Source organism: Typopeltis vanoorti, chromosome 22 (genome assembly GCF_054136105.1).
Source record: "Typopeltis vanoorti isolate ZY-2024b chromosome 22, IOZ_Tvanoo_1.0, whole genome shotgun sequence".
In the NCBI taxonomy this organism is placed as follows: Eukaryota; Metazoa; Arthropoda; class Arachnida; order Uropygi; family Thelyphonidae; genus Typopeltis; species Typopeltis vanoorti.
The window spans coordinates 89,767,816-89,790,283 of NC_143570.1; the positions used below are offsets into that span (position 1 = coordinate 89,767,816).

Below are 22,468 nucleotides of genomic sequence, written 5' to 3' on the forward strand. Positions count from 1 at the left end.
TTTAGCAAAGTGAGCACTTATTATTTGAACAATTGCATCTGTAGAAACAGGTGTGATTGTTCAATTTATATTGAATGTGGACAGCACATGAGAATACCCTCCATGTTCAGTAAATTTATTTTTCCAAATTCATTCTTTTTCTTTCCTTTACTTTCAGCATAATGATAAAATTCTTTTGGATTACCTTTAGCCTGCACAGCCAATTTATTTTCCAACCTGGCTTAGCTTTCCATATAATACTCATAACTTTTCCCAGCCCGTGCTTTTATATATATATATATATATATATATATATATATATATATATATATATATATATATATATATATATATATATTCATAACTCCCCTCATCCTTATTCTCATGATATTCCTTCCACATGATCCTCTTCTTATGGATTTCTTGCCTTATTTAATAAGTTTGTCCCTCCTTTCACTCCCAATCCATTTGTTCTTCGAACTCTAGGAACACATTTAGTTCTACATTATTTAAACAACTTTTCAAAGCTTCCCATGAGTTGTTGATATCCTTCCCATTCGCTCACTAATACCATGGGACTAAACGTGGAGTTCTCTTGAGTTTGTCATACTTTCTAGCTTTGTAATTCAGCACATAACCTGCATTAATTGTAACATTCATATACATAGCTACTTCTCAGATCAGTATGGCATAATCATTGTCACTGACTGGTGACAGCCACTTCCTTAATTACATTTCTTCTGACACTGTGATCAAATCGAACACTCTTTGATCTTGATTTGCTTCTTTCACATGTTGCTTGAGAAAATTGTCATGCAACAATTCAATAAATTCTCCTTCATTAATTATCATGAGTTTTTTCCTGCTACCCAGGCAATCTTGAGGTAATTTAAGTCACCCATAATATTACTTGTGTAGTACCAATCAGGGTAATTTGGCTTTTTTCAGATGAAAAAATACACCTGTAGCTAGAGATGAAAAAGGTTTCTACAGACCTGGCAGATCACTGCCAGGTCTGTAGCAAAACCCCACCATATATTTCACCTTGTTAGCTTCACTTCACACCAAATAGCCTCATACTCACTGCTACTTGCATTATTACTATTATTGTTTTCACGAGTTTCTACCATGCCTGGACTAAAATTGTCTATCATCAGTAGTACTCCACCTCCTTTCCTATATGCTCTGTTCTTCCTAAAATACTATATCTTTTACACTAGATTTCAGTTACTATATCTGTAAGATCGAGGTTTCACTAATGTCAACTGTCTTAGGCCTCAGTGTATTCACCAAAGTAATTAATTTAACCCCTTTTTTTGGGATTAAAACCCAAGCCTTTGAACTAAAGAGCTTCGTTTATACTGACTGAACTATGGAGGCTCCATATTATTACTATTATTAGTAGTAATATTAGTATGTGACTTCAGCTATATGGGATGAATTTTATTCAGATTTGGTATTTGAAATTTTAAAAAAAAATTGTTGAACTATTCCATTTATTAGTTCAACTGTATTCAAGGCTACAAAAGGACATGTCAAAATTATACATTACAATAACTCTCTGACTTAGTGAAATTCAAAGAAGTTGTCTGCATGGTTCGGTTTTAGTTCCAACTGGATCACTTTTATTATAACATTTTCATAAAGAAGTTTTGAAATGATATTAGTAATTCCACTCTGGCTGGATGAAATTTAATTATTTATAGTTAAAATCTGTATTGAAATTTGTCAGTTTTGATTTTAATCTGACCATTGTTATATCTTTTCTTTCTCTTAAGTGTATATTTATTTATTTTATGTTTTATTATCTTAATTACTATCTTGTTCTACACTTGTTATGATATTATCTCTCATCCCTTTACTTAGTATTGTATCTTAGCTAAATGCTATTCCTTCAGTGGCCTATCATTCCAATAGATCACGTGTGCAAATCCTACAAACAAAGAGAATGCCTTAGGCTAAGGCAAATTTTTCCTTTGTTGCAATTCTGGAGTTAACTCCTTTTCAGAATTAAGATAAATTTATTTTTTGAAGCTGTGCCATCTTAATTCCTCATCATCATCAAATTCCTGCCATGTACCCTCAAGGGGTGTACAGGATATGACAGTACTACATGAAAAAATTACATCATTACTAACTTCCTATCTACAATTTTCCTCCAAATCAGTCTGTTACTTGTCAAGACTCCAACATTATCAGATCTTATATTTCTATCATCTAAGGCACTTTGTACCGTATCAATCCACTTTTATCTTGGTCTTCCTCTGGATCGTTTTCCTGCCAACCTGGCAGTGAACACTTGTTTTGTTAATCTTTCCTCTCCTATTCTATTTAAGTGACCATACCACCTGAGATTAGCTCTGCTAACTCATTCCTGGATGCTGACAATGTCAAGTTCTTTCCTAATATCCTCATTTTTAATATGATATTGCCATTGATGCCATCTGTTCACGCCTCTAATCTTTCTCAGAACTCTCATATCTGCGGTCTCTAGTCTTTGGTCAAGTGTTTTACTTCTGACCCAGCTCGCAGATCCATAAGTTAAAACTGGTTTGAACACTGTCTTGTATACAGCTAATTTAGTGTTCCGACTAATTTCTCTCTTATTCCATATGAATTTATTCAATTGACTTCCCACCATACCAGCTTTGCTGATTCTGTTGTCTATTTCTATATTTAATTTGCCATCTTCACTAAAAATCGTGCCTAAGTAGCTGAAATGTTTTACTTGTTCCACAGGTTCTCCATTCACAACACAGTTGACATTTTCAATGATTCTGCCTATTTTCATTGTCTTTGTCTTTTTATTGCTGACCTTCATACCATATCTATTACAACAGCTATTCAATTTAGTCAGAGAATCTTGCAGACTTGTAGCGGATTTATTTAGAAGTATAACATCATCTGCAAAAAGCAAAGAGCTGACATTAACATCTCCAATTTTGATATCAGGTTTAATACCACTTTCCTTCATAATGTGATCCATATAGATAATGAATAACAGAGGGGATAATGTACATCCTTGTCTCATACCAGATTTAACATTAAACCATCTTCCTGTACTTCCTTCAATTCTAACTGCTGACTTACAACTCAAATAAAGACTAAGTATTGCTTGATATAATGCCCCATTGACACCATATAACTGCAGCGTATTGAATAGCTTCTCTCTTGGCACCTTGTCATATGCCTTTTTCAAATCGACAAAACTTAAATACAAATCTTTGTTATATTCCCATGCTTTCTCGACTATTTGTCATAAAGTGAAGATCTGATCCTGACAGCCTCTATTTGGCCTGAATCCAGCTTGTTCTTCATCAAGCTTTCCTTCCACAATTCTTCTCAACCGTTTCTCAAGTATACTTCCATAGATCTTGCCAGGAACACTCAGTAGGGAAATACCTCTGTAATTCTCACATTCAGTTTTATTTCCCTTTTTATATATGGGTACTATGAGAACTCTACTCCAATCATCAGGAATTCATCCCTCTGTCCAGGCTTTCTGAACTATGCAGTGCAGCCACTGTAAGACTTTTATACCACCATACTTCAGCATTTCTGGTCGAATATCATCTTCTCCTGCTGCCTTTCCACATTTCAAGCCTCCTATACAAGAGAAATCTCCTTGTCAGAGAGTTAACACACAGACTGTTACATGATCTTAGAATCTAGTAATCAACAAGCCCTTAAATTACTTTCTTCAATTAGCAGTTGTAACCAGTTTCCCCCCACGCTCGAATGTTTTTATACAGGTTCTAATTTAAGCAAGTGGTGTATTGGTTTGAGAAATCAGGCAATTTACTCAGGTAAAGAAAACAAGAATGTTTATTCATTCTAAGGTATTGTACATTGTATCATCATCATCATCAAATTCCTGCCATGTACCCTCAAGGGGTGTACAGGATATGATAGTACTACATGAAAAAATTTTACATCATTACTAACTTCCTATCTGCAATTTTCCTCCAAATCAGTCTGTTACTTGTCAAGACGCCAACATTATCAGATCTTATATTTCTATCATCTAAGGCACTTTGTACCGTATCAATCCACCTATATCTTGGTCTTCCTCTAGGTCGTTTTCCTGCCAACCTGGCAGAGAACTTGTTTTCCTAATCTTTCTTCGCCCATTCTGTTTAAGTGACCATACCACCTGAGATTAGCTCTGCTAACACATTCCTGGATGCTGACAATGTCAAGTTCTTTCCTAATATCCTCGTTTTTAATATGATATTGCCATTGATGCCATCTGTTCATGCCTATAATCTTTCTCAGGACTCTCATATCTGCGGTCTCTAGTCTTTGGTCGTGTTTTATTTTTGACCGAGCTCTCAGGTCCATAAGTTAAAACTGGTTTGAACACTCTCTTGTATACAGCTAATTTAGTGTTCCGACTAATTTCTCTCTTATTCCACATGAATTTATTCAATTGACTGCCTACCATACCAGCTTTATTGGTTCTGTTGTCTATTTCCATATTTAATTTACTATCTTCACTAAAAATTCATGCTTAAGTAGCTGAAATGTTTTACTTGTTCCACAGATTCTCCGTTCACAATGCAGTTGACATTTTCAACAATTCTACCCATTTTCATTGTCTTTAACTTTTTATTGCTGACCTTCATACCATATCTATTACAACAGTTATTCAATTTAGTGAGGGAATCTTGCAGATTTGTAGTGGATTTATTTAGAAGTATAACATCGTCAGCATAAAGCAAAGAGCTGATATTAACATATCCAAATCTGATATCATGTTTAATACCACTTTCCTTCATCATGTGATCCATATAGATAATGAATAACAGAGGGGATAATGTACATCCTTGTCTCACACCAGATTTAACATTAAACCATCTTCCTGTACTTCCTTCAATTCTAACTGCTGACTTACAACTCAAATGAAGACTAAGTATTGCTTGATATAATGCCCCATTGACACCATATAACAGTAGCGTATTGAATAGCTTCTCTCTTGGTACCTTGTCATATACCTTTTCCAGATCGACAAAACTTAAATACAGATTTTTGTTATATTCCCATCCTTTCTCAACTGTTTGTCGTAAAGAGAAGATCTGATCCTGACAGCTTCTATTTGGCCTGAATCCAGCTTGTTCTTCACCAAGCTTGTCTTCCACAATTCTTCTCAACTGTTTCTCAATTATACTTGCATAGATCTTGCCAGGAACATTCAGTAGAGAAATACCTCTATAATTCTCACATTCGGTTTTATTTCCCTTTTTATATATGGGTACTATGAGAGCTCTACTCCAATCATTGGGAATCTGTCCCTCTGTCCAGGCTTTCTGAACTATGCAGTGCAGCCAGTGTAAGACTTTTATACCACTATACTTCAGCAATTCTGGTCGAATATCATCTATCCTGCTGCCTTTCCACATTTCAAGCCTTTGATGGCTTTTTCTACTTCAAGTATGGATATGTATTCCTGACTGCATGCATGGTTAGTGTTTCTTAGAACTGTGCTATTATCACTGCTTCTTTCCTTTAGCAGTTTTTCAAAGTAACTGCTAAAAAAAAAACTCACTCCATACTTCAATGATATCTTTTTCTCCTGTTTTCATGTCACCCTTATCATCTCTAATTTCTTTTACGGCATTCTTTCCTCCATTTCTGAGCTTCTTTAACAACCTCCAGAATATTTTGCCACCTACTCGATATTTATTTTTTTATATACTTTTGCCAAAGTCCTCCAATGATTTTTTTTTAGCTAGTTTTACACAGTGTTTAGCATTCTTGCATTTGTCTCTATATTCTCTAAGAGCACAAGCTGACTTATTTGACAGGAACTTTTGATATGCTTTCTTCTTTTCCTTCACTGCCTCTTTAACTTCCTGTGTCCACCATGGAGTTCTGATTTTTTTATCCTTGCAGACAACCTCACCACATGCCTCTCTGGCAGAATCAATCAATGTTTGACTTCAGAGTTTGCCACTGAATCTCCAAGGTTTGATTCCTGTTCTTAAACTCTTTCATTTTTTCTTCAATGATATTTGTATATTTTAGTCTACAGTCCACATCTGAGAGCTGCTCAACTTTTATTTGCTTTAAAACTTTCTTACATGTTATTCTTTTCAATATGAAATTCAATTTTATCCTGCTCAAGACTAAATAATGATCACTTCCAATTTCAAATCCTCTGTACACTCTGGTGTCCTGCACCAGGGAGAAAACATCACTATCAACAATAGCATAGTCAATGAGACTTTTCTTATTCCTTGTCTCTTCTCTCCATGTGAATTTGTGCACATTTTTATGTTGGAACATGGTGTTAGTAATAACCAGTCCATGTCCTGAGCAGAAATCCAACAGATATTTGCCATTATTATTAGCTTCGCTCTTTTCTCCAAATTTTATCAAAATATTTTTGTATGTCTCACAATCATTTCCTACTCTACTATTTAGATCCCCAACAAGGATCAACTTTTCCTTTTTCATTATTTGCCCACATCACTCTACTTGAGACTGCCTGCCATTCAAGAAGATTAGCCTCGTATTTAGTGTTGAATACAATGGCTACTCCTTTTCCTTGATTTTCATTGCCTGAATATAACAATTTGTATTTATTGTGCAGAAAGATCTCACCAGTTTTTGTCTTTTTTATTTTAGTCACCCCTATCATGTCGATCTGGTACTTATCTAATTCCTCAGCTAGCTCCATTTCTTTGCCATTTAGGCTTCTTACGTTGATAGTACCGATCTTTAACTCTGGTGATGTTGAGTTGGGGTTTGTTTTCAGATTTGTTCCAGTAGCTGACTTTTCGCTGTTCGCCCTGGTTCCCTGGTGAAAACAACGGGGGGGGGGGGGCTTGTTTAACCGGGCGATGCCCCAGCCGGCATGAAATTTTGTCATGTTGTATCATCATTTTTTATTTTCGTTTAACCAATAAGAATACAATTTGGTTGGCTAAATCCCAAATTGCCAGCCCATTCTTGTTCGTTCAGTATCCAAGTAGATACCCCAACAGGATGCACGACGAGAAGATGAGAATTGGACATTAGGTCAGAAGCCCTGGTCTGTTCTCCGCATTCCTTTAAAGGCTGTGTGGAAGTCTCCTCTCAGTTATACAGCTTTGACCCTTAAGCACCCCTTGTACATAGTAATCAAAGTTATTCTAAACATAAAAATTTTGTTCCTGCAGGTAACACCAATCTATCAGACAAGATCTAATTACAATTAAAGCGTTACTCTAAAAGACATCCACAAATCAAACTGTCCTATTCTCGTTCACTTACCACATCTATGCAAGTGAATAACTACTCAATATCCAAAGACTAGATTATAACACACTGAAAATGATTCAAGGACAATATCTGTTACAATATACTTCTAGAATTACAACAATTTACCACAGGTTAAAGTACTAGAGTGCTGTCATATATTAGCAAGTCCTATCACTTATTATATTAGCATATTAACTCTTCCTAGCTCTGTTCACAGTTCAATGGACAAATAAAAGGTTTTACATTACCGACCAAGTGGATTAAGCAGGAATTTCCTCTCGATCAATCTTTGCTGACTCCTCTCGACTAGTTTTCTCGATTTGCTACCTGTTGTCTTCCGATTTTGCCAACTAGTGATTACGTTCACAAATCACTTTTGTGCCGATGATTGCGATACTACTCTGACAGATGGGTGCGCATGGTTCTGCATAAAGCTGCGGTCTTCACTGGCTGTTTAGCTGTGCCGCTGCTATGCCTGGACCGGACTGCTACCTGACTGTGTGGCCGTTGTTGACCATCGTTCTTCCCGTCTGCACAAACGACTTCTACCAGAACACGAAACCAAGGGGAGAGAAGCACGAACCAAGAAAAAAGCCTCGAGCTCATGCCGCCAAATCTTTTATATCCTTCACAGCTGCTCTCCCTACTATGTCACAGATTGCTAACGGTACCTAAGCCTTTTGCACTCCATGCTATCTTCTCTATGATATGTCTCCTACGTGGGTGCCTTGCACGTACCTCGGACTGTGCATCGCAGCTGCCTGGGATCATGTCTATAAGCCGATTAAACTAATGTGAACTTTGCTCTAACTTTCTTGTTCCAATGTAACCTTTACAAAGACTTTTATGATTCTTGTCTGTTATTTACGGCAGTGTCTCCAAAGTGTGGTATGCTTACCCCAGGGGGTACGCGAGTCCCCCTGGGGTAAGCATACGTATGGGAAAAAAAAATAAGTAATTAAATAGAGATAAAGAATATTACTTTCTTTTATCAATTAAACATATATCTAATATAGACAAAGACGTTATAAAGATCCTGTAAACTTAAATTTGCATGTAGCGCACATTGGGCGACTTTGCACACATAATCGTCCGTGGCAAAGTTGTCATGTTTTTTAAAACTAAGGAGTAAATCTCTTACTTCTTATCATTACCATTGTTTGTATAGCATCCTAGTGTTGACAAGCCCAACAATGACGATAAGTGGTTGTTAATACTATGCTACCTAGCTGATATTTTTGAAAAAGTAAACATGCTTAATTTGTCTCTTCAAGGAAAAGGTAACATTTTAACAATGAATGAGAAAATAACTGCATTTCGAAAGAAAATGGTGCTGTGGAGAGAGAAATTTGAAAAGGGATGTTTAGAAATGTTTCCATCTTTATCTGATTTCATTACAGAAAATAATGTAAATGTAAAACAAACAAAAAGTCTAATATCTGCACATTTAAAAAGTTTAGATACATATTTTTGTAACTTATTCACAGATCTTCCTGGCAAAGAATTTCAATGGATTTTATACCCATTTGCAGAAAATGTAAAAATTGACCACCTTCCGATTATTTTTCAAGAGCAATTAATTGACATTAGATACAACACAACTTTGAAAAATGAATTTCAGCAGAAATCTCTTCACAATTGGTGGATGGGACTGAAGTCCGAGTATAGCAATTTCGTAAACCCAGCAAATGATGCACTCCTACCATTTGGTTCTACTTATTTATGTGAGGTATCATTTTCTGTAATGACAGGTATTAAAACCAAATATCGAAATTAATTAAACTTGGAACCAGACCTTCGTATCGCAGTATCAGAAGCCATCAAACCAGAATTTCAAGAAATTACGAAAGAAATGCAAGGCCATTGTTCACATTAAATATTGTAATAAATATGTTTGTAAGCTATTAATAATAAAAATAATGTGTAAAAATATCTAGCTTTTTTAATTATTATATGATGATACAAGGCATATTTCCTCTTTATAATACTTATTTCAATAGATTTTTGCTCAATCAATTGGGGGTATGTGCTATTTATTTTTTCTGTCTTGGGGGTTCGTGATCAAAAAAGTTTGGAGACCACTGATTTACAGGACAGTTTACAATATAACACGTACAAAATTTCATTAAGAAAGTATTATTACATTATTTACAAAAATCACTTACACCTATGTACAAGCATTTCTTTTGGGGAATTTTGCATCTTAGTTAAATCCCAAATGAAATGCCTAATAATAAATTAAACCTTTCATTCCAGATTTAATACCATTGTTATGAAAAAAATTAGGTAGAATGAAATTTTTGTCTAGAGATAAATCACTATGAACACTATGAAGCAGCATGCATACTTATAGAAAATTTGTTCTAAAATACAACAAAATAATTATTACATCTTAGTAACTACTTACACATGTTGTCTTGAATAATGTTAGGTATTGTTATCAAGCACTTTTAAACAATAGTTCACACGAAGATTACTTTTTGAATGAATCATGAAAGAATTCATCGAAAAATTATTGGCGAGTTTTTTTTTTTTTTTTTTTTTTTGATCAATTGCATTTGTGATGAATTGTCATGCGATGAACTGGAATGGTCCAACGAACTGTTTTTTTGATAAATTGCCTTTTTGATGAATTGACATTCGGTAAACTGTCTTTTGATTAACTGTTTTCAGCGAATTTTCATGGAACCTTTAGGCATGTGGTCTGTTTTGCTCGGCTTGGTAACTTTTGCTTTTCTATCCCTAGATATATACTCAAAAAGTCCAAATCCAAAGCCTACTTTGACACCCCTTCACCAGATTTGTAACCATGCTCATTGAGGTTTGTACCATTATCTATTTGCATATTTTAGCTGAACTTAGAAATTCTATTCTTTTGAAATTCTCAGCATTCCTCTCAAGATAATCTAGTTTTCCTGACTCACTGCATCAGGTCTAACTCCAATAAATAATTTCTCCAGGCTGCTGATGCCAAATCCATTCAAGTGAAGACCTCTTATATAGAGGTCTCACTATAGGATCTTTTCTACCAGCAGACTCACTCCACACATGCAAAATCTCACACCCATTACTTCTGCACAAGCATGCACATTGAAATCCTAGCCCTCCTTAATTCAGTACTGTTGTATCAGTAATAAACTAACAGTTTTCTCTCTCTCTCTCTCTTGCTTTTTCTAGCAATCCTTTTGTATCCTAATTGCAATAAAGTTTATTCTTACTATTTTGATTATGCAGGGACCACAAGAATTGTAGTAAATAGTTTCCTGTTGTGAATTTGGAATAACATAAAATTCTGACTTTTTAGTAATTTTCTATAGTGAATGAGTTTGCTATTACAGTTGTTGCTATAATGAAAGTTCACTGTAATAATGTTTCTTTTATTCTAAAGATTGAGTAATGCAGCATATCTTTAAATATCTTTTAGCCAGTTTAATGTTGTTCATAGTGTTATGAATGGTCTAATTTGATGCTTATTTGATGAATTTTAGAAATATATGATAAATTTGTGAAGGCCATCTTTCACACCTGAAATTTAGTAATGATAGTTTTTTAGTGTGCAGAAAATTACTTCTCATATATGGAAACTAATGACAGAGAAAGACATTTCACCTGTAATGTGTTCTAGCCCCTCACAAGAAACTTTGTAAAGTTTCTTGTTAGGCACTGAACATTGAATTCTAAACTTTGTAGAACTGGAGAATTATAGTAGCTATATAAATTTCTTTCTCCCTTTAATATATCTTCTATATAACAAAATTATTTTGAACAAGTTTCTTTTTTTTTTTTTTTAATATAATTAGGATCTGGTAAATCTTTAGTTGGAGTGACTGCATGTTGCACAGTTCGAAAACGATGTTTAGTTTTGTGTAATTCTGGAGTTTCTGTAGAACAGTGGAAATCTCAGGTAAAAAAAAAATCCTCACATTTATTTTAGAAAACTGCTCTTTGTTTCAATATATAGTATTCATAAAATTAGAATTTTGTTTCATTTGTTGAAAACGATGACTTAGCATTGCTCAAATAAATCAGTACATGATGAATTGTGTTTTATTGTTCCAGCTTCAATGTGTAAGTTATGTATTAATGCTAGGTGAATATCTGAAAATATGCTTTTTTGAAATCAGGTGCAGTTGCTAAGGAGTGAATAGCTGTTATTATTTATTTACATTGGTCACACATGAATTTACTAGGAAAGCAAACTATGACTTGAAGTTCCTGAGTGATCACCATTTAGTCTTGAGAAGGATAAAATTGAATTTCATATTGAAAAGAACATGTAAGAAAGTTTTAAAGAGAATAAAAGTTGAGCAGTTTTCAGTTGTGAAGTGCAGACTAAAATATACAAACATTAATGAATAAAAAATGAAAGGGTTTGAAAACAGGAACTAAACCTTGGAGATTCAGTGGCAAGCCATGAAGAAAACATTGATTGATTCAGCCAGAGATGCTTGTGGTGAGGTTGTCTGCAAGGCAAGGATAGAAAAATCAGAACTCCATAGTGGACACAGAAAGTTAAAGAGGCAGTGAAGAAAAAGAAGAAAGCATATCAAATTTTCTTGGTCAGCTTGAGCTCTTAGAGAATACAGAGACAAATGTAAGAAAGCTAAACACTGTGTAAAAACTAGTTAAACAAAAGTCATGGGAAAACTTTGGTAAGAACCTAGAAAATAAGTGGCAAGATATTCTGGAGGTTGTTAAAGAATCTCTGAAATGGAGGAAAGAGTGCTGTAACAGGAATTAGAGATGATAAGGGTGACATGAAAACTGAGAAAAAGATATCCTTGAAGTATGGGGTAATTACTTTGAAAAATTGCTAAATGAAACCATCAGTGATAGCACAGTGGTAAAAAAACACTAACCAGGCATGCAATCAGGAATATATATCCATGCTTGAAGTGGAAAAAGCCATCAAAAGCCTGAAATGTGGAAGTGCAGCTGGAGTAGATGATTTGACCAGAAATGCTCAAATATGGAGGTATAAAAGTCTTACATTGGCTGCACTGCATAGTTCAGAAGGCCTGGACAGCAGAACGAATTCTCTGAGAGCTCTCATCGTACCCATATATAAAAAGGGAAATAAAAAAGAAATACCTCTGTAATCTCACGGAAATACCTCTGTGAGATTACAGAGGTATTTCTCTACTGAGTGTTCCTGGTAAGATTTATGGAAGTATACTTGATAAATGGTTGAGAAGGATTGTGAAAGGGAAGCTTGATGAAGAACAAGCTGGATTCAGGCCAAATAGAGGCTGTCAGAATCAGATTTTCACTTTACGATGGATAGTTGAGAAATCATGGGAATATAACCAAGATCTGTATTTAAGTATTGTAGATCTGGAAAAGGCATATGACAAGGTGCGAAGAGAGAATCTATTCAATATGCGACAGTTATATGATGGTGTCAATGGGACATTACATAAAGCAGCACTTAGTCTTTATTTGAGTTGTAAGTCAGCAGTTAGAATTGAAGGAAGTATAGGAAGATGGTTTAATGTTAAATTTGGTGTCAGATAAGGATCTACATTATCCCAGTCTGTTATTCATTATCTATATGGATCATTAAGTTAAGGGGATAATAAATCCTTCATTATCTCAAAGCCGAATAAGAAATGCAAAGATCGAAATCTAAGCGTTTCATGCCAAAGAACTTCTGGCGATTCCAAGTGTACACCTGGTAGTATGGATCATATTATGAAAGAAAGTGGTATTAACCCTTATATCAAATTGATATCCCTTATATCAAATTTGGAGATGTTAATCAGATTTTTGCTTAATGTGGTTGATGTTATACTTCTAAATAAATCCACTACAAGTCTGTAAGATTCCCTGACTAAATTGAATAACTGTTGTAATAGATGTGGTATGAAGCTCAGCAGTAACAAGACAAAGACAATGAAAATTGGTAGAAGCATTGAAAATATCAACTGCATTGTGAATGGAGAATCTATAGAACAAGTAAAACATTTCAGCTACTTAGGCACGATTTTTAGTGAAGATGGTAAATTAAATATGCAAATAGACAACAGAATCAACAAAGCTGCTGGTATGATAGGAAGTCAGTTGAATAAATTTATATGGAATAAGAGAGAAATTAGTTAAAACACTAAATTAGCTGTATACAAGACAGCGTTCAAACCAATTTTAATTTATGGATCTGGGAGCTGGGTCAGAAGTAAAACACTTGACCAAAGACTGCAGATATGAAAGTCCTGACAACGATTAGGTACATGATAGATGGCACCAATGGCAATATCATATTAAAAACGATATTAGGAAAGAACTTGACATTGTCAGCATCCAGGAATGCATTCACAGGGCTAATCTCATGTGATATGGTCACTTAAAAAGAATGGGAGAGGAAAGATTAGCAAAACAAATTTTCTCTGCCAGGTTGGCAGGAAAAAGATCCAGAGGATGATCAAGAAATTGGTGGGTTGATACAGTAAAAGTACCTTAGAAGACAGAAATATAAGATCTGATAATGTTGGAGTATTGACAGGTAACAGACTGATTTGGAGGAAAATTGTAGATAGGAATTTAGTAATGTTGTAAATTTTTCATGTAGTACTATCCTATCCTGTGCATCCCTTGAGGGTACATGTCAGGAATTTCATAATGATGTTCCAGCTTAAATGTGTAATTTATGTCTTAATGCTAACTGAATTTTTGAATACGCTATTGTGAAATCAGGTGCAGTAGTTAGGGAGTGGATAGCTGTTTTTATTTATTTACATTGGTCACATATGAATTTACTAGGAAAGCAAACTATGACTTGAAGTTCCTGAGGTTGTCAAATCTACTTTAATCCAGGGAGAGGAAAGATTAGCAAAAGAAGTTTTCTCTGCCAGGTTGGCAGGAAAAAGATCTAGAGGAAGACCAAGATATTGGTGGATTGATACAGTAAAAGTACCTTAGAAGACAGAAATAAGATCTGATAATGTTTGAGTATTGGCAGGTAACAGAGTGATTTGGAAGAAAATTGTAGATTGGAATTTAGTGATGATGTCAATTTTTCATGTAGTACTATCATATCCTGTTACATCCCTTGAGGGTACATGTCAGGAATTTGATGATGATGTTCCAGCTTAAATGTGTAATTTATGTCTTAATGCTAACTGAATTTTTGAATACTCTTTTTTGAAATCAGGTGCAGTAGGTTAGGAGCGAATAGCTGTTATTATTTATTTACATTGGTCACATATGAATTTACTAGGAAAGCAAACTATTACTTGAAGTTCCTGAGGTCTTCAAATCTACTTTAATCCACAAACTTTCTTTCTTTGCCAAGAAAATTTTTTAGTTCTCACCTATCTCTTTCTTCTGCAGAAAGTTGCAATTTGTAATGGTACATTTTTGACTCTTAGGATGTAAGCTTCAAAAGTTATTTTATTTTTAACCAGTTGTTAAAAAAAAAAAAGAAAAAAAGTTCAACTTCAGTTTTCTGAGAGGTCCCTTCTCAATAAATTGGGAGGCTGTTCAGGCTCCTGTAAGTTGGGGATACCCTTCAATAGAAAGATACAAGGTACAGTATTCCTTCTGGAAAAGGATGTGGCTATTAGAATTTTATTCATATTTATTTTTGTTATTTTATCAAACACATGAGAAAAGAAAGAAGCTATAGTATATTTTTACCATATGTGAGCTGATGTTTGAGAATAGAGGAAATTTTTGTTTTGTGGTGTTCTTTTGAACTCCACAAAAGAACATGTACGTTTGTGGTCATGTACATTGGTAACTATATAAGAAGGACTTGGGGTGGGAGGGGGGGGGGAGTGGAATTGATCCTGAAGTAATCTTCACAGTCCTTTGATCATCTATCTTCTTATCTCTAGTTCCTACTTTTGTGGTCTCTCTAGCTGGAGGTTGTATCTTGAGGGACACTAGATGTGGTAGGTTGTACCAGAATATAAAGTTAGAGATAGAGAAAATGAAAGAAGAGAAAGTATAGTAATTTGGTAGGTTTGAAGTTGGTGATTTGGTGTTTAATCAACTGTCTCTGTTTAGAAGAAAGTGGAGGAATGATGTAAACCAATGTCATTGATCGACTGGTGGGCCATGGGCATGTTTAAAAGCAGAAATAGCTATCTGCCTAATAAGGCAGAAATCCCGAGTGAGCCATTTATGCTCTTTGAGAGAGAGCATCATTGATTTTTTTTTTTTTTTTTTTTTTTGTATGCACCACACTTTGGCAAACCCATAGGGATCACATTATTTCTTGTAGCTAAAAGAAATCAGGTTATAACAGTGATTGCTTTAATGAAAGTCAACTGTATTTTATAACAGGGAAAAACAAAACCCAAAAATCTTTTTTAATAAATAAATATGATCATGTACGTTGGTAACTGTATAGGAAGGACTTTGGGGGGGGGGGGGGGAATTGATCCTGAAGTAATCTTCGCAGTCCTTTGATCATCTGTCTTCTTATCTCTAGTTCCTACTTTTGTGGTCTCTAATCTAATTTCTGAATTTTATCTCTCTCAATCAAGTTTCTGATATTCTGGTCCCTTTCTACTCCTACAGCAGAGGTCCCCTCTGTGCCCTGACATTCTTAAAGATTCTCATCACCATCTAAATGAGAAACTTCATGGGCAAACAGAAAAAAAACCTCTGCAAATAACAGTTTTCAGTGTCATGTAGTAAGTAGTTGCATAATCCAACTGAGGCCATTTTGGCTTGTCCAATAATCAGAATTGTTTCTTTTTTTTTTTTTTTTTTTCAGAATAGTTAAAATAACCTCTTTTCTGGTCAGTCATGAAATCAGTACTATCATGTTACTTGTCCATTTTAGTGCAGATAGGTAGATAGATCAGTCTAGGTTTTTCTTCAAGAACATAAAAACTAGGATATGAGAGTAACTTGGCATAATTGCTCTACAGAGAGCAATTGACATCAAAGATATTTCACATGCAAACAGAAGTTTGCATAAGAAATATCTTTAGTAAATTACTTTGGTGAAATAAGGATGAAAATTAGTAGGAAAAAACTTGCTGTAGACTCCAATCCCAGTATTGTAATAATATGGTGATACACCATTCTGTTACTTGTATATGAAAATATGACTTCTGCAGTTAAGCAGGCTCTCGGTACTTTACAGGTCTAGCTCCCACAGATAAGGTCAAAATATAATAAATATTTGGTCTCCAGAGTAATGGTTCTGGTTATATAAACATAATTTTAGTTTTGAAATAATGGTACCATTATGCCCAGTGTATGAAACTTAGGAATTGAAGTTACAGGATGTCAATCAGCAAGACAAGTAACTAAGGTATTAAAAGAGATCATGTTGGAGGCTTAATGGATTTTTTACAACACTCAAAAAGAATTAAAATAGAATTTAATACTTCCTATATTTCGTCCTAGTCACTAGGACATCTACGGGGATTACAAAAACAATTAATGTAACATATACACAAATAACAAACAATACTAAGCCCAACCACGTGGGTGACACTAAAGTCCTATCTAGGTAGAGCGCCCTCTAAGGGCAGTAGTAGGTGGCCTGGAATGTAAGGTAGGAACTCTGGTGATGAGTTCCTACCTTACATTAGGACGTAATGTAATCCCCGTAGATGTCCTAGTGACTAGGACGAAATATAGGAAGTATTCAATTCTATTTTAATTCTTTGTGAGTGTTGTAAAAAATTCATTAAGCCTCCATCATGATGTCCTCACAGCACTTAAGCCTCTACACACGTATTCTAATCATCCATGGAGACGAATTAGCACGCAAATCCAAGCAATACGGTAAGTCAAAACTACGACTATCTAGGCAACTAAATAGGCTGGCCTTTTTAAAACGATGTCGGGATACAAGAGTGATACCAAACTGCGTTAAAATGAAGATCAATTTCCATTCCAAAAAAGCACTTCGTATATATAACCGTGCCAGCCAGGCATTACTCCGTGAGCAAATCGCCTCTACACATGCTACCCTCGCAGTGACGAACGTCGCCATTGGCTCCTTACATTCAGAGCTCTCCACCATTCTTAACCCTGAACTTTGGTCGATTCTCTCTGGCATTTTGGAAACTTCCGCACAGAGAGAATTCCAAAAAATAAAAACTAAACACATCAAGAAATATAGCAACCTTGTGAAAAACAAACCACAACCACAAATTCAACCGCTCCAGACAGTAATAAACCTCTCTTCCAAAAGGCTCAACGACGATGCCATCAGCGCCCTTTGCTTCGGCCATAATTTTGCCGTCGCTCCGAAGGAAATGGCAGTGCTTGACGTAATGGTGAACATCGAACGGGGAATCGGTCGCTTACCGTCGGAGATAGCTAACAACATCAGACTTGACGTAGCCAACATCCTCGCGCATTCTTCGCTGCCAAAAAGTAATTTATCATATGCCCAATGCACGGCTCTCCTGAAACTACGTAAAGAAAAAAGTATCGTCATCACCAGAGCGGATAAGGGTAATGCCACAGTCGTTCTTATTACCAGTGAATACAATCGTAAAATGAACATTATCCTCCGCGATCGCGCTACCTACATCCTGATAGAACACGACCCCACAAAAACACAAGTTAAGAAACTAAAAATCTTACTCAAAAAAGTATCTTCCTGGCCCCCTGACGTCACAAAAAAACTTAAACCTTTCCGCTCCCGTCCCCCCCCCGAATATGCAGTTTACCAAAAATCCACAAACCCAATTCCCCACTCAGGCCTATAGTAGATGCCACCAATGCACCTTGCTATAGACTATCTAAACAGCTGGCCAACTCTCTGATCCCCCTCACCGGAAGGTCCCCTTCCTATATAAAAAACTCGACCCACTTTAAAGCCCTCACAGAAAATTTAACCTTGAATAAGACAGACATATTGGTAAGCTTTGATATCTCCTCTTTGTTTACCAATATTCCCTTAATTGACACCTTATCTCTCTTAGAAAACGTTTTTCCCTCTGACATCTTAGATCTCTTTTCCTTTGCCATTAACTCTGGGTATTTCTCTTGGAACAACAAAATCTACAAGCAGATAAAGGGAACTGCCATGGGTTCCCCCCTCTCACCCCCCCTTGCCAATTTCTATATGGAAGATTTCGAAAAACGAGCCATAGACTCAGCCCCACTCAAACCTTCTATCTGGCTAAGATATGTAGATGATGTGTTCTCTATTTGGCCTCATGGCCCAGACACGTTAGACTCCTTCCTCAGTTATCTCAATAGTCTACATCCAAGAATCCAGTTCACTATGGAAAAGGAAAAGAACGATTGTTTACCCTTCCTAGACACCTTAGTCACACGCCTGCCTAATGATACACTTACCTTCACCGTATACAGAAAACCCACACACACAGGCAGATACATTCACAAACTCTCCCACCACCTCCACTCTCAACAATATGGCATTATTAAAACTCTTACCAAGAGAGCCCACAATCTTTGTTCCAGTGGAACCGCCCTCACTACTGAGCTTAACCACATACACAGCATACACATTTCCTCTCCAATGGCTACAGCGATCACAGTATCAAAAAAATAATCAACTCCTTCCCATTCCCCGTCCTTCTCGTCAACAAGAATTTAAAAATGCCATCACCATACCCTACATCCGTGACACATCCGAAAAAATAGCCAAGATACTAAAACAGTACAACCTACACACAGCATATAAGCCCCACCGCAAACTTGCTACCCTTATCCATTCTACAAAAGATCAGCTCCCGCCTCTCTCTCTGCCTGGAGTTTACAAAGTACCCTGTTCCTGTAAGCTGGCGTACTTTGGACAGACAGGCAGATCAGCATCCATCCGTCTAGAGGAACACAAGTCTTACATCTTCAAACACAACTATGGCCATTCAGGCTTGGCGGACCATGTTTTGGACACCACCCACAGAGTATCATGGAAGAAAACCACCATGCTCCACCACAGCAAATTCAAGAAAGAGAGACTTTTCTTAGAAGCAGCAGCAGCCCTCAAAAACCAACCAAATCTCAATAAATACGGTTGCATTAAGCTTCCGAAGATTTGGGAAACACTCATCACCAGAGTTCCTACCTTACATTCCAGGCCACCTACTACTGCCCTTAGTGGGCGCTCTACCTAGATAGAACTTTAGTGTCACCCACGTGGTTGGGCTTAGTATTGTTTGTTATTTGTGTATATGTTACATTAATTGTTTTTGTAATCCCCATAGATGTCCTAGTGACTAGGACGAAATATAGGAAGTATTAAATTCTATTTTAATTCTTTTTGAGTGTTGTAAAAAATCCATTAAGCCTCCAACATGATGTCCTCACATCACTTAAGCCTCTACACACGTATTAAAAGAGACAGTAGAAGTCATTAAGATATTTTCTTTCATGTCATTCAGCAAGGGAAAATATTTAGTTTTAGTTAAATATATGGAAGCAAGGGACAAACTCTTATAAGATTTTGTTCCAAGTTAACACAGTAACACCTGTAATGACAGGAAACTAAGTGAGAGAGAGTGAAGATATTTCAAGTTGAAGGAATAAAAAATGTAAAAATGGAGAAATATCATTGTCAGATGATGATTCCTTGGATTCAGCAGAATTTGGATTCAATAGAATAGATTGAGACATCATCTCATGCTGTTAAAAGGAAAGTGGCAGGCACAATTAAAGGGGGGGGGAATAATAGAAATATCAGAACGGTGGCAGAATATTCTGGAGGCTTTTGAAAAAACTTAGAAATGGAGGAATGAGTGCTGTAAAAGGAATCAGAGATGATAAAGGTGACAGGAAAGCTGGAGATAAAAATATTCTAGAGTAACTACTTTGAAAGATTGCTAAACGAAGCAAGCAGTGACAGCATGGTGGTAAACATTTGAATGTAATCAGGAGTCTTCTTCTTCTTCTCCCTTCCATCATCTATGTGGATGATGATGAGGCCAAATGAACTCTTTCCACTTCTGTCTGTCCCTGGAGAGTCCAAACAGTTCTGTCCAGTTTGGTGTCACTTTTTTGTGATTTGGTTTTCAGGTCCTCTTTTATTTTGTCTATCTATCTAATTCTGGGCCGTCCTTTGGATCTTTTACCTTCCATCGTTGTATTCAGGGCTTTAGATGGTAGTCTTTCTGTTCCCATTCTGGTCACATGGCCAAACCATCGCAATCTTCTTTCTTGGATTTTGTCTATTATTGTTATTTCTGGTTTTAGTCATTTCCTTATGTTGAAAGTTTATTTTTCACTTGGTTAGACTATAATAAGTTTAGTTTAATCCTTTATCCAAGTGAGAGCAAACAAAGTTTGCACCTGAAAATATTTCCTGGTGTTGTACTACTTACCCAGGTAAGATAATACAACACCATATTTAGTCCTGAAAATATTTTCAGGTGCAAACTTTGTTTGCTCTCACTTGGATAAAGGATTAAACTAAACTTATTAACGTTTCCTTATGTATTCGTTTCTTAGTCCATCCAGCAGAGATACTCCAAGTAATCTTCTTAGCCAACCCATTTCAGTAGCTAATAATTTTTTCTCTTCAGCCTTTTTGAGATTCCAGCATTCACTTCCATAGAGGAGTATTGGGAGGACCATTGTTTCATAGATTCTTACTTTTGTTACTTGTTTGATATCTCTTGACTTCCATATATTATTAAGTCATCCAAAAGTTTGGGATGCTTGACTGATTCGTCTGTTTATATCTTTTATAATTTCACCATTGTACTCAATAACTCCTCCAAGGTAGGTGAAGTTTTCTACCTGCTCTAGATTCTTACTATCAATTTCAATTTTCAGATTGGTGCTTCTTTTTCCTATTTGCATAATTTTTGTTTTGTCTATATTTATGTTTAATCCAGATTTTATACACTCCTTTATTTTATCAGAAATTCGCTGTAGATTTTCTTCTGTGCTTGCAAGTAATGCAATGTCGTCTGCAAATTTTAAATTTGTCACATTTTTCCCCATATATTTTGATTCCGGAGTCTTCATTGTTTAAGGCCTTATTGGTTGCTTCTTCCAGTGTAAGATTGAACAAGTCTGGTGACAGATTGCATTCCTGTCTTACTCTGCTCTCTGTGTGGAATCAGTTGGTTAAGGTGTCCTCCATTCATACTGCACTTTCAAATTTCTCATACAGATTCTTTATTATTCTTATGGTATTGTTGGGAATTCCAAATTCTTCCATAGTTTTCCTGAGTTCTCTTCTACAGATTGAATCAAATGCCTGACGAAAGTCTATGAAATTTATGTAGCAACTTTAGTTGTACTCTAGTGTCTTTTCTATTAGCTGTCTTAAGATGAATAGTTGGTCAATTGTGCTTCGCCCTGGTCTGAAACTGGCTTGATCTTCTCCTAGTGCCAGTTCTATATATGGCTTAATTTGTTTTTGGAGTACTTGCGTAAAAACCTTACTTGGAATACTGAGGAGGCCAATGCCTCTGTAATTATTGCATTCTGTTTTATCTCCTTTTTTGTATATAGGCGTTATGACTGATTTGGTCCAATCAGTAGGCACTGCTTCGTTTTTGTAGATCCTTTCAAATAATGTTTTTAATGGTTCCAAAAGTTGTTCCTTTCCTGCTTTTAAGAATTCTGCATGTATTTGATCAATGCCAGTTGTGCTTTCCTAGTTTTGAGTTTTTCTATGCTGTGTGCTGTTATTTCTTTGGTAAAGATATTTGTTTCCTCTTCCATTTCAGTGGCTGGAATTGTAATATCCTGGGAGCTGTTTTTATTATATAAATCTTTGAAGTATTCTTCCCATCTGGCCATTCTTTTTGTTTTACTTTCAATTAGTTGTCCCTCTTTGTTTTTGATCATTATAATTTTTGTTGTCCATGTCTTACTAATTTGGTCTATTTGTTTATATAATCCATGAAGGTTATTTTCTTTTGATAGCTTTTCTGCCATTTTGTATTTTTCTTCTAACCAGTTATTCTTGTCTCTTTTAACTAGTTTTTTTAATTTCTCTGGTTAATCTATTATATTCATTTCTGTTATAATTCTGTTTTAGTTTCATGCTTTTCCTTTGATCGCTTAACCTTTTTACTTCATTCGAGATCCAATCCTTTTTACTTTCTCTTTCTGTGTAACCTATTGTTTTTTCTGCCGAATTTAATATTATTTCCTTTAATTTGCACCAATGTTCTTCGATGTTTATATTCTGTTTTGGTAGTTCCTTCAGGTTTTTATCTAGTTCTAGTTGATATTTTCTTAGAATATTGTTGTCTTGTAGTTTTTTTACATTCAGTCTCCTTTTGACTCTAAAAGTGCCTCCAGATTTTAACTTTATTCTTAGGTTTGCTAATACTAGCTTATGGTCTGATCC

The 22,468-nt window shown here is 35.6% G+C and overlaps 1 protein-coding gene across 1 annotated transcript in view; it reads left to right on the forward strand.

Annotated features, from left to right (window-relative positions):
• The window catches only part of hay (ATP-dependent DNA helicase hay), a 337,042-nt gene that overhangs the window by 173,003 nt on the left and 141,571 nt on the right, over positions 1 to 22,468 (forward strand). The window contains exon 11 of the mRNA XM_090412093.1: positions 11,022 to 11,125. Within this exon, the coding sequence (XP_090268219.1) occupies positions 11,022 to 11,125 (104 nt within the window). The remainder of the gene's footprint in view (positions 1 to 11,021; positions 11,126 to 22,468) is intronic.